The sequence below is a fragment of the Xenopus tropicalis genome, chromosome 3, assembly GCF_000004195.4.
Source record: "Xenopus tropicalis strain Nigerian chromosome 3, UCB_Xtro_10.0, whole genome shotgun sequence".
Lineage (NCBI taxonomy): Eukaryota > Metazoa > Chordata > Amphibia > Anura > Pipidae > Xenopus > Xenopus tropicalis.
In genome coordinates, this window is record NC_030679.2 from 32,655,787 (window position 1) to 32,669,414 (window position 13,628).

At 36.6% G+C, this 13,628-nt stretch overlaps 2 protein-coding genes across 2 annotated transcripts in view; one reads left to right on the top strand and one right to left on the bottom strand.

The window, feature by feature from the left end:
- The window catches only part of dock2 (dedicator of cytokinesis 2), a 350,017-nt gene that overhangs the window by 157,725 nt on the left and 178,664 nt on the right, over nt 1-13,628 (bottom strand). The gene's annotated exons all lie outside the window — the stretch shown is intronic.
- Nucleotides 1-13,628, top strand: part of insyn2b (inhibitory synaptic factor family member 2B) — a 69,525-nt gene that overhangs the window by 42,777 nt on the left and 13,120 nt on the right. The window contains exons 2-3 of the mRNA XM_012959755.3: nt 5,040-7,046; nt 9,568-9,642. Coding sequence (XP_012815209.1) covers nt 5,755-7,046; nt 9,568-9,642 — 1,367 coding nt within the window. The 5' untranslated portion in view covers nt 5,040-5,754. The remainder of the gene's footprint in view (nt 1-5,039; nt 7,047-9,567; nt 9,643-13,628) is intronic.

Sequence of the window (13,628 nt, forward strand, 5' to 3'; positions counted from 1 at the left end):
TTTGTGAATTTTTGGCTTGGACTCTGCACCCAGGCACCCTATTTCTTCATTAACGTGAGTGCCTGTTGCCTTACACTTTTTCATAGATATATTTATATATATATATATATATATATATATATATATATATATATATACACCGGTATAGATATTATATATTTATATTTTTTTACAATAAAATGTAATGAATTTCACTGGTTATTTATATTTTGTTTTGTTATATTTATGTCATATAAAAAAGAGTGTGAGACTTTTTTTTTATCATCTTTAGTCATCTTTACTTGTGAAGCATCAATCTGTGCACAAATAGACAAAGGATTAATTTTTGCTAATTAAAACATATGTTGCTTTTGTCATGGTTTGTTTTGTTACGCCAACCTTGTCAGAATGTTTGATGATTTCTGGAAATAACTGTGCATAAACTGTCATTTCTGATTTCTTTCCATCTGGATAAAATTCCACAACAACACCCCCTGCCAAATACACACACAAAATTAATGAATACATTTACAGTAAGTAGGTAATAAAATAAGACTGAGGTACACACCTGCTGATTTTAAATATATTTCAAAAGTTTATACTAGGAGGAACCTAACCTTTTGAACATATGTTGTCTTTTTTAGTGGATGTAACACTGAGAGTTCAGATGTTCTTGGGGCCATAATAGATACTGTTAAAGGAGAAGGAAAGGTAAAAATTAAGTAAGCTTTATCAGAAAGGTCTATGTAAATAAGCATAGAATCACTGAGTCCTCTATCAAAAGAAACACAGGATTTCTTGTCTCCTTTTTTTTGAACATCTTCGTTATCAGACTTCCTCTCTTTAAGGGCTCCTTCATGTTTGGGGCACGAGTCTGCTCAGTTCTATCCTCTTTCCCCCTCCCTTCCCCTGCACCCCCTCCCATAAGAATGCATAAGAACTCACCCCCCCACACCCTGAGGAATGTGTGATCTGAGCTTCCAAAGGCTATAACTGCAGCAGGAAGCTACCAAGACCAAGCTAAAATGGCAGTTGATATTAAAGGGAGTTTCTAGGTATACTCAGGTATAGTAAAGGTTTCTGCTGAATACATTTAGGGGCACATTTACTAATCCACGAACGTCCGAAAAGCATCCGAATGCGTTTTTTCCGTAATGATCGACTTTGATCGACTTTTTCGCGAATTGGCGCGACTTTTCCGTCACCGCCTTGACTTTTCCGTGAATTGGCACGACTTTTTCGACGCTGTCGCAAAAAAATCGGATTGGTTCTTCCGCCGTTTACAATTGCTCAATACAATCCGATTTTTTCCCATTCAGAATTCGGATTCGTGGATTAGTGAATGTGCCCCTTAGTGTTCTAGGTGGCACTAATGTGATGAATCTATTGGATCTAAATATAATAGAAGAAGTAAGAGGTTAAGCCATCGGTGGTTAGAATACAACATAAGTGGCGTGGGGTACAGAGGAGCAAAATGGCTTGGATTGGCATCACTGGATAAGGGGACATGCAAGGGCTCTAAGGCCTATTAGGAGAGATCAAAAGTTTTGTATATGAGTCTAGTCTACAGGGTGTGCACAAGAGTGGGTCTCAGAGGTCTCAGAGGCTTTACCATAGACTTTTAAGTTCCCACATAAACAAAATATTTTGTGTTCCTTTAAAAAATTGTAATCAAACAAAATATTAATATAGGTATTTGACCAGCTCTTGTTCCTTACATAATTTAGCCCTTATTTAGAAATATGTGATTTATTATTAGTAAAAATCTAAAGGAAAAATGGGCAATCAGATTAGGGGATTAAGAGATAAAAGAAGAAGTTAAAAGAGGTTGAAGGGAAGAAATCAGTGGATGTGTCTTATAGATAGGAATGGGATGAAGAATAAAGGGTCATTGGAACTCTAAAACAGTAATACCAAAGAGGGGAAGGCAAAAATATAGAAGAAATGATGGGAGAAATACATTTTAAAAGCAGTATCAAGAGGCTTTCTCTTTACAGGTAACATGCTTATAAACTAGCAACTGACATTTTACAACAGGCTTCCCTATCCTTCAATAAATCCACACTACAAGTCAAAAAAGAAATCCTCATGGATCTGTGAGCCCACTAGGATATAAATCTCTCACTCTGACAACTCTAACCTTCAGCAAACGTTTCTTAAACAAAAACACTGCAGCTTCCAACTAAGTCAATGTAATTAAAATTGTGTATTTTAGACATTTAAAGCACACTCGCAGCTCTGCTAATGCTCTGTATACCAATAACATACATTGCTAACCGTAAACCAGTTTTACAGTCATTTTATGCAATTCCTATTAATTTGATCATGAAGCAATGTAACTAAAATAATCATCTTATTTGAGCCAGCTGTTTCTTATCTAAATATAACTAAGCTCCAGCAGGGAGATTAGAGAGAATAGAAGTTTAAAAAAAAATATAAAAAAAAAATGTTTATTCCCTATTTTAGGCCAAATAAATGCTCTTCTCAAAGCAATGCCGCAATCCCATTCCACAGATGCTAAATACTGTATAACCTAATAATTAGAAGGTAGAGTATAAGGAATTACCTCCTTTGCTTTTCTATCTAAGATATTTTTAAACAATTAGTAAAATGTTTTTTATATGTAAATATATGTTCTCCCTACATCCAGATTTATTTTGTTTCTCTATTACAGCCAGTTCTTTTTGTTACTTCCTTTTCTAGCATGAAGCACCACCCCTTTTGCTTTCTGAGTACTCCTTTTCTCTCTGACTATGATAACCTGAAAGAGGTACCTACTGCTCATGCATGATTGATTTTTAATTGGAGAAGAGGCAGTGAGCATTTGAGGTCTTCATAGTCAGAGAGAGAGAAGGGGTGGTGCATCATGAGAAGGAAGTCAGTAAAAGAGCTGCAGTATAATAGAGAGACAAAATAAATCTGCATGTAGGAAGGTATGCTATAGTGGGAGCTGTTTATGTTAATTTTGGTAGATTTAAAAATAAAAGGCTTACTTATCCTTTCAGCTCTTAATATTTCATAAAATGTACACCAAAAACATGATATTGACTTGCCACTGATTATGTATATATGTATATCTTTATTTATAAAGCGCTACTTATGTACGCAGCACTGTACAGTAGAATACATTAATACAAACAGGGGGTTATGAAGATAATAGATAAATACACAGTATAACAATAAATACAGATAAATGCATACAAATAAATACAAGATTCAGTTGCAATAAGTTAAGAGTCAGAGGCACAAGAGGATGGAGGTCCCTGCCCCGTAGAGCTTACAATCTAGATGGGAGGGTAACTTACAGACACAAATAGGCAAATATAAGTGCTGTAGGTCACAGTGGTTGACATTACAATATAAGTGCCAGTTCCCAGATCAGGTGCTGGGTGAGTGCTCCAAAAGGTAGTCTTTAAGTTTAGTTTTAAAAAGACTGAGGGAGGATTCTCTCCGGAGGAAGTCAGGGAGGGCATTCCAAATGTAAGGGGCAGCAAGGCAGAAAGGTTTAAGGCGGGAGACAGCAGTAGTAGTGGGGGGCGCAACCAAGCGATTGCTCTGTGAGGAACGAAGGAGTCGTCCAGGAACGTAGGGAGACACAAGAGAGGAGATGTAGTGAGGAGCAGAGGAATGGAGGGCTTTGAAGGTTAAGAGAAGGAGTTTGTAAGATTAGCTCTGTAAGTGGAGAAGAGGGTCAACAAAACAACATGTTATCAACAATGATACCTTAAGAGTACTACCCCTTTAGCTCAGTTAAAATCCGTCAAAACTATGGTTTATGTAGAATATAAAGTGCAATGTCTAGTGCAGAACAGGACAGATGAGGATAGTAGATAAAGATACATTTGGGAGTGGGCCAGGGCACTGGAGGGTCTGGTTGCAGGTGGCCTAATTTGCACACAAAGGACAGAGGGTGCTAGTCTGGAGGGACCCATGGCACCTGACTCAAGTATAAGCCGAGGGTGACTTTTTCAGCACATTTTGGGTGCTGAATAACTAGGCTTATACTCGAGTATATACAGTAACTTAAAATGCATGGAATTCAAAAAAGAAATATTATTGAGTCAAGCACACTTCAAATAAAGTTGAATTCTAGCATTATATTATATATAGCATTATATCACAGAAATCTAAAGATATGAAAAGTCCATTCTCATTGTGTTAGATCTGAGAATATCACTTTTATTAATAGGACGTTGAACCTGTCCTTAAGCCTCACCAGCAATGAATGTTTTGTGGACATCTCTACAGAGCACCAGTGGATCATTCCATGGATGGGAAGTTCTGACAGCCTCCCATATACTTGGAATATCAATACAACATGCACTGCTGGAACCGACAGTTTTGGCAACCAATGCCTTAAGTACTATATAGGAAAATATAGCAGCTTGTAAATATGGAATTATAAAAATGTACTTATATCAGATGTGCATTATATTACTTATAGTTACACTTGAGTGAAGACATAAATAGCATCACTGGGGAAAAATAGGTATAAACATGTGCAAATTGATCCTCAGCTCACAATTCATTTTAACACCCAAAACATTTTTAAGCCACTGCCATAGAGCAAACCAGAATTCTGTATATTTTAAAAATAAGGATACCGTTTCTGAAATGTAACAGTGTGGAGAGCACAGCTAGAAACAAAATGTAATATATTCTGCACGTAGAAGAATGTGACAGAATTTGTCAAAACTGAAACTCGGACATTCAAAAAATCCAATTAAACCCTTTTGCTGAGTTCATTCAGTCCATTTTAAGATGCCAGATACCAGCAGCCACACGTTACACAATAACCCCTGCTTGTTAAAGGGGTTATCTGGTCAACATGTGGGTTATTTTTAACTGCTAACCTGGAACCCAACGCCTTAGCATTTAGTAAGCTGCAGTAGCTTCTGCCCAGCCATGCAGTAGGCACCTAAAAATTATGTTTAATGGAGTGACATGGCAGTTGCTATGTACATCATACAGATACCAAGCTGTAATAAACATGCACATTAATTAGATGTACATTGGCATTTACTGTTGATAACTAACAATTTCATTTTTTCTTCTTACAGAAGATATTTTCTGGGCTGCAGAAATGATCGGTGAAACATAAGAACAAACCCTCTATCTATATATATTTGAACAGTTTACCAAACAAAGCAAGGCATAAAGCACTCCAGAGCAATTACAGACAAAGATTAATGCAACGTTGCTGGCTTTAGTTCGTCATTAAATGGAAGAAATTATGCCAGCTACTAAATTTGTGCAATGTACTCTGGGATATATTTCTGAAGACGCAATTTTCCTCCAACAAATTAATGTTTGTGCCCTTATTAATAATGCTGCAAGGAAGGAAAAAATATTTAAATGGCTGTAACAGCAAGACTTAGCAGAAATTACTCAAAATGAAATGTTGCTATGTACTATAGAAAGTGCTATTAAAAAATAGAGTGACAATTTAGTTCTCAGTGACAGTAATTCCGTATTAATCATATTTATTCAGTATTTAATTATATGTACAATACTGTCACATATTAAATGTAAACAGGAAAGTAGATTCACTTTTCTTAAAACACCATCACTTTGTATCGATGAAAAAACATCTTGTTTGTTGATGAAACTTAATCTCAAAGAGTAGGTTATATGAGAAAGACAAAAACATTACAAGGATTTGTCTGGAAATATCGAAGAAAATAAGGCTCTAAAATGAGCCCCTCTACAAAACATTTTATGGACTTGGTTAAATTATGGCTTCGTTTTCAGATACATTTTAAGTGATCCACTGGAATGGGTCACAAAGAAACAAGCTGTATAGCCAACGAGCCCTACAACTCAATGGAACAGAAACCACTAAGGGTGCGGCCTGCACTGCTGAAAAGAAAAAGTCTTGACACTTCCGACAATACAAAGCCATCTAACCACAGAAGAAACAAGTCTCAGCAAGTACGCTTTAAGGAAGACAGCACAAGTACTACTTCTCTAGGTTGTGCCCCACTGGTAACAGAGCCAGGTGAAAACGTTCCACTAGTAAATGGAAGAGATGAAAGGTGCCACAACATATCAATGTGTCTGCTGGCTAATCCTGAGTCCCAATGTGGACTTCAAAACATTGCTATACAGACTTCCCCAAGCCTGAGAAAACATTTTCCAAGCTTTAAGACAAAAAAACTTATAGCTAGCAATCCTATAAGACAATTCGCTAAAGAGCCAAGCTGTTTCCTGAGTAATGGGGACCTTTCAGAAGAAGAAGTGGCAGCTCAGCTATCCCATTTGAGAATAGTCGAACAATTAGAAGATGGCTTCAAACATGTGAGTAGACATGGTTCTGTTAAACAAACATTACCCAAAGCACAAAGCAATGGACCTATCAGTGAAAGCTCAGAATCAGAATCTGTTGAACTGTTTGAGAAAGTCCCAGCCTTTACACTTGTACCCGATAATAAGACTGAAAACACTTCCAAGGGTTATGGGAATGAATATTCAGAAAGATCTCATGAAAATACTTCACAAACTTTGAAGGTCACACCAGCGAAACAAACTAAACCAAAACACCAACAAGGCTTTTGTCATTCAAAGCAAAGTATAAATGAAGAATCATCACCATCACTGAAAACACATATTGACTTGAATAGAACTGCATCTGTAACACCTTCTTTTAATAGCAGTGTCTGTAATCATCTTCACTCAGAGCACCAGCAATTGGAAAACTCCACCAAAGGTTCAGAAAGTGAACCTCGGGTCAGTGATAATCAAGCATTCGTACCATTTCCGAACAATACTGGAATACAAACTAATGCAGAAACAGTCGTAGCAACGGAGACAAATACAAATCGGCTGGATTCCTCCCAGCCCTGTAGTGGCATACAAAGTATCTCATGCTTTCCAAAGAGTGAAGAACAATGTGATACTAACAAGGAAAGCAAAGAAGGAAACCAAAGCCAGAAGGCACATGGCGAATTCTGTTCCTTACAAGGTAAACTACAAACCATAGAAGAATCCTTGCAATCAAACAAAGAGAAGATTAAGATCCTTTTGAATGTAATTCAAGATCTGGAAAAGGCCAGAGCTCTCAATGAAGGGTACGACACAGTTTATAATCTAAAAGAAAGAGATTGTTTAAAAAACATATAGTACTTGTAAAAAATATAGGTGCAGTAGCCCAAAACAATCAGCAATTAGATCTGATTAGTTTTTATAGGTATAATAATGAAAGTAAACTGATAGGTTGCTTTTTTAGTAGTAAATGAGCCTAGGTAAGATGTATACTTATAGGTCACAAGATACCATTCATTGGGGTATTTAGGTAATTTACATTTATACTTGTAAAACATCCATGTACAGAACATTTATAATGGAATTCTTAGAAATCTTAGAGAAGACTATGAGGAATACAGAAAAGCAATCGTTTAACCTATGGATAAGGACCCATGCAGTTTTATGCAACCCAGCAGCAAATATATAATACATATTTGTTTTTACTAATGGGCTACAACCAAAAGAACATTTAGACTCTGTGATAAAATTCAGTGGGTGTAATTTATCAACACTGGGCAGTAACCTATGGCAACTAATCAGATCTGCCCAGTGTTGATAAATGAACCCCAGCAATGCAAAAATATTCACAATGTGAAAATGTAAGCCCTTGCAAGAACAAATTTTCCTTGAGCGAATTTAATATAGCTTTAGCAAAACCGAAAACTGTTTAGCGACCACTTATGACAGCGAAGGAAAGGTTGCAAATTTTATAGTTGGCGCCAGTGCGCAGTGTATGTAATAAAACTTCTTACTGAAAATGTTGTGTTTGCTCCAAAAGATTACTTAAAAGTGCACAACATGCAATTAAAATTGCAGTGGAATGAAGAATATTACATTGGGACAAGCAATTTGTGTGAATTGTTTTCTGTTTTATTACACTCCCCCTATGTATAGATTCTATCAGTCCCACCACAAGGGGGATCATACTAAAGATAAAAAAGACTATTCCCATATATAATAAAAAGCGCTAAGTGTGCCCAGGAGCAGCAACCAATAAGATGTTTATTTTTAAACAGGTGACCAAAATTTCTACCTATTGATTGGTTGCTATGGGTTACTGCTTCAGTGCCTTTTATTACATAAACCCCTAAATATCACCCTTATAAATATACCTTAGTTATATGTGAGACATTTAACAATATCTCATAAAGAAAGGGACAACAATTTTAGTTTGTTGTAAAAGAATCTGGTTGGTTGAGCCAAAATTAACCCCAGAAATTAGCACATTGCTGCTAGATTAACAGGATGCTATTAAAGGGAGAACATTCACATAAGATTTATAAAATGCTAAGTTGAATTTGCACCTTATTTCTGTCTTGCTTTTCAGCTATACCTAAACCACCATATAAACAGAACAAACTATTAAGACAATACAATGTAAGGGAAATGGTACACCTAGCAGTCTCTGATTTCCAAACTTTTTTTGCATTGCAATAACATGGAAATCTAAATTTGTCTTAGCAACAATTGCCTAACATGAGTGCACCCATGATTCCAGGGGATTACTGTGCCATGGAGCTTTTTTTATTTTGCATTACATTTTTAAGTAATACAAAACAATTACAGGAACCCATTCCTTGTGATAATGGTATACTATGCACCTCTAGAAAAAGAAAGGCTCATTGGGTGCAACTTTGTGAGTGGCCAAAATAATGCGTATACAGTAACACCACATACTGTACACTGAGCCTTGCAATTCGTTTTAATACAATAATTTAAAGTGTCAAAAACTGATATAATCTTGGTAATATACAGTGGGCCTGAAACCCACCATCCATTAGCAGTACGGTATCTATCCATCACTTACAGAGTACAGGTATGGGACCCATTATTCAGAATGCTGGGGACCTGGGGTTTTCCGGATAATTCTGTAATTTAGATCTCCTACCTTAAGCCTGCTTAAAAAAATAGTAGGAATTAAACCCAATAGGACTGTTTTGGCTCCAATAAGGATTAATTATATATTAGTTGAGATCACGTACAAGGTACTGTTTTATTATTACAGAGAAAAAGGAAACCATTTATAAAAATGTGAATTATTCGATTAAAATAGAGTCTATGGGAGAGGGCCTTTCTGTAATTAGAAACTTTCTGGATAATGGGTTTCCGGATAAGGGGTCCGATACCTGTATTGTAGTCCTGTTAAATGCAAAGTGAGAAGGATGCATAGATTTTATAGTGCACCAATACATGTATATTGTTCACCTAGTTAATACCCTACGTTTATTGAAAAGGGTTTAACAATAATTGTTGTTCTGTAGCACAATAAATATAATAGCATTTAGTGTATCACAATGGAATACATCATAATCCTCTAGATAAGGATATTGTAAAAAGGAACTGTTTGTGATGTATTTACCTACAGTTACTAACATTTCCCTCCTTTGCAACCAGACAATTCCTTCTTGAAATGTGAATATAAATCAAGCAGGGGATTTGAGATTAAGGGATTGTTAATATGCACAGACGTCTATTTGATCACGGGTGGCCATTAAATCTCTTAAGCATGTTTTTATATCTGTTTAGTGTTCACAATAATAATGAAACAACTGTCTAATTACACAGACGCAACTTCTACCGAACTGGACAAGATTTAAACAACTGCAGCACTTGCCAGAGCACAGCTTGCATTATTTACAGGTAGGCAAACCATACTTTTACTATTGAAAGTCCACAAATTATAAAGGGAAAGCAAACAGTAAAAAGACAGACAATAGGAGGGTAATTTAAAAGGTACCTGCCACCCATGGACAAAAGGCAATTGCAAATTAAACATGAAACCTAAATTTTAATTAAAAGATCCCTACTCATAAAAAAATGTATTCACAAATCTGAGCTGTCAATCATATATTGCCTTAGGCATAGAGGAGGGGCAGTCAATTACTTTCACTTTTCATTCAGCACTTCCTAAATGTCAGTGCACTCCTCTCATCCCCCCTCCCTCCTCATGGCCCTGTGCATATGCATGGACATTAGGTCCCACATTCTTGCACATACACAACATTTAGGGGTGATGCAAAGCTTGCCTTAATAACAGTGCCCACAAAATGGCACCTGTCTGGTTGCTGTGATTGTAAATTCCAAGACTGAAGGAAACAAAAATTAAATCATTTATATAGTAAAAGTAAAGTTTATTTTGCTCAACTAACATAACAGAAAAGGATTTGGAATTATTTCTTAGGGTGGCAGGCCCCCTTTATGGCCAGCAGAGAAAATGCTTACATTAAAGTCTCTTTTTATATTTGTTATACTTGTTCTCCTTTTTAAAACTTACCAATTTTTGTGTAAACAGATTTTTTTCAAGTGTACATTTTTTCACTAAAAGCCAAATGAGATTTTTCCCTACCTGTCAGTCATCTAGTGGGCCACTGGCTTTAACAGAGTGTACTCGTTATGTCACAACTCAGGTTTGAAGGCAAAAAGACTGCATAACCAGCTCAGAACCACTGAAAACCCCTTCATAATGATGCCTTTGTTAAAACAATGCACTGCACAGATGGGATGCATGTGATTTTGGAGTGACCAGATGGCACATTGAGGTTTTACACCACTGAACACCTATAGGTGCAGGTTCTTTCGCAACAATGCACTATTGAGTAGTTCAATGATACTGTGGGATGGCACAGTCTCATTGGTCAGATTTGTAGGTGTGTGATTTTTTTTAAACGGGTGGCATATTAAAGCTCAACATCTTTGAACACCCTTAGGAACATATTCCTTTGCTACAATGTGCTTGTGAGTAGTTCAGCGATACAATGGATTGGCTCATTGGTCAAATGGGCAGGCATGAGATTTTGGGGTGAAGCAGCAGATTGAAGCTCAACATCTTTTAAAACTTCTAGCTCTCAGATACTATGGAATAATTCAATGTGATTGGTTATAGGGGCAGATGTGTGATTTTTGGATAAACAGATCACAAACCTCAGCTAAGCATCCTTCAATACCTCTAGGTCAGTGTTTCCCAACCACTGGCTCATGAGCAACATGTTACTCACCACCCCCTTTGATGTTTCTCTCAGTGGCCTTAAAGTAGGCGCTTATTTTTACATTTCTGGCTTGGAGGCAAGTTTTGGAAGCACAGAGACACAGTTTTATTCCAAGCAGAGCCTCCTGCAGGCCAACAGGCTACATGGGGCTACCAAATAGCCCATTACAGTCTAAAAACCTATTGCTCTGTGAGTCTACAATTTTATTGTTATTATTACCTTTTGTAACTTTCTTTTCTTTTCAGTCCCTCTCCTATTCATATATTAGTTCCTCATCCAAACCACTTACTGGTTGCTAAGTTAACTTGGACCCCAGCAACCAAATAACTTTTAAAACTCCAGACTGGAGAGCTGCTGAACTGAAAATGAAATAACTAAAAAACTACAAATAATAAAAAATGAAGAGTAATTGCAAATTGTCTCAGAATATTACTCTCTACATCATACTAAAAGTTAACTCAAAGGTCAACAACTCCTTTAATAAGATTGCACTCCTCTTGGTTGAACTCCCAGAAGATTTTAGTTGTCTTAATGGTGTACAGAACCTTTTAAAGAGGAACTGTAAGCTTTATTCTTAAAGGAACAGTAACACCAAAAAATAAAAGAGCTTTAAAGTAATAAAAATATAATGTACTGTTGCCCTGCACTGGTAAAACTGGTGTGTTTGCTACAGTAACCCTACTATAATTTATATAATAAGCTGCTGTGTAGCCACGGGGGCAGCCATTCAAGCTGGAAAAAAGGAGAAAAGGCACAGGTTACATAGCAGATAACAGATAAGTTCTGTAGAATACAATAGTGTTTTATCTGTTATCTGCTATGTGCCTGTGCTTTTTCTCCTTTGAATGGCTGCCCCCATGGCTACACAGCAGCTTATTTATATAAACTATAGTAGACTTTCTGAAGTAAACACACAACTTTTACCAGTGCAGGGCAGCAGCACATTATATTTTAGTTACTTTTATACACTTTCATTTTTTGGTGTTACTGTTCCTTTAATTGCATGGGAGATCCGTACTCTAACAAAGCCATACTTGGGCAGATTTAAGCAGCCTGTTTGTCCTTTTCAGACCAAGTCGGAAACTTATCTGCCCATTTATTGGCCCTCCCCACAGCCTAGCCAACAAAGATCTGGCCAAAAATCTGCTAGATCGGCAGATAGATTAGGAAGGTTTAAAAATGACATCGGATGGGGACAACATTGACGTGTTGATGCAGTCCTCTTCCTTTGTGCCTACATAGGTGCCATTAAGATACCAGGCACCAAAGATCAGATCAGTCTGATTTGGCCCAGAATGCAAGTGGCCAAATCAGGCAAGATCTGCTCATTTGGTGAAGGTAGCATTGTGCAGTAACAATTTTAATTTTGTAAAAAAAAACACATTTATATTGAAGAAAAACTCTTGACGCCATCATAGAAAAGTTAAAAAAAGGAATAAGACCACTTATTTAATGCTTTCCAAAAATCTCTACAAATTGAGACAGTAGATAATAAACACCTCTAGCTGGCCAGTTTCCCATTCAGCTTCCTAGAGAAAAAATCCCCTCCTAAACCCAAAACAATCTTTACATTACTGAAACTCTTGAACACCCCTAAGTGTACATTTTGTCCTCTAGGGTGAAGACAAATAGAGATTTGTCACCCTAAATCTGGGCTACTGTGGATGAAAAATCTCCCTTGAATAAGATTTATCACTGGTGGCAAAACATACACGGCACTTCGTTTTCCGAAATCACCCAAAATTTTCTCACAAGGAGCCTCATTGAGGTGTGTGTTTTTGGAAACACAACTTTTTAGAAAACACAACAAGCTAGCACTTGAGGGAAAATAAACAACCCCATAAAAAAGTCATTTTAATGCATTTTATTTTTCTTAAATTTGAAAATTAGTAAAATGGCCTCTCTGTGTAGATTCAGCTCAACAGAAGATGTCACCATTTTTGTTTCTTTTTTAACAGAGAAGGGATTGCTTTCCAAAAACATTTACCATTGAGCTAACGTTTAGTGATGGGCTGTGTGCTCCGTCAGAGATCACCTGACAGGAAATAATGCAGCTCTAACTGTAACAGGAAGTAGTGTGGGAGTAAAAGACAGAACTCTGTCCATTAAATGGCTGATGTGGCCTAGCATGTATGTGTGCCCTTGGTCTGTTTATGTGCACTGTGAGTTATATGATCCCAGGGGGAGGCCCTTAGTATTTCAAATGGCAATTTTCTATTTAGTACCCAATAGCACATAATAGGAAAATATATACTATTTTTATGAAATTGGTTTATTTGTATGAACAAGGATTCACATCACATTGTTTATAGAGATCTACATTGTTTGGGGTATAATTTTCCTTTAATTGCATCATGATTAAAATGACCAGGAAGTCATTAAATAATCATTGTAAAGCACTGCAGAGCATATTTGACCTGTATAAATAATAGGATAACTATGAAGTATGAATTTTTGGAACATCTTTTTTCAGGCTGCTGTTCTCCTAGTGATAAGTATGATCCAGTGCTTTATGTAACCTGTGCCGTTCTATGTAAAGATCTGAACCCTGGGGAAATGTATTCCACATGCATAATATTCAAAATCATTTCCACTTGGGAACAGAATGCCTGTACATTTATTTACATAAATGAAACATCT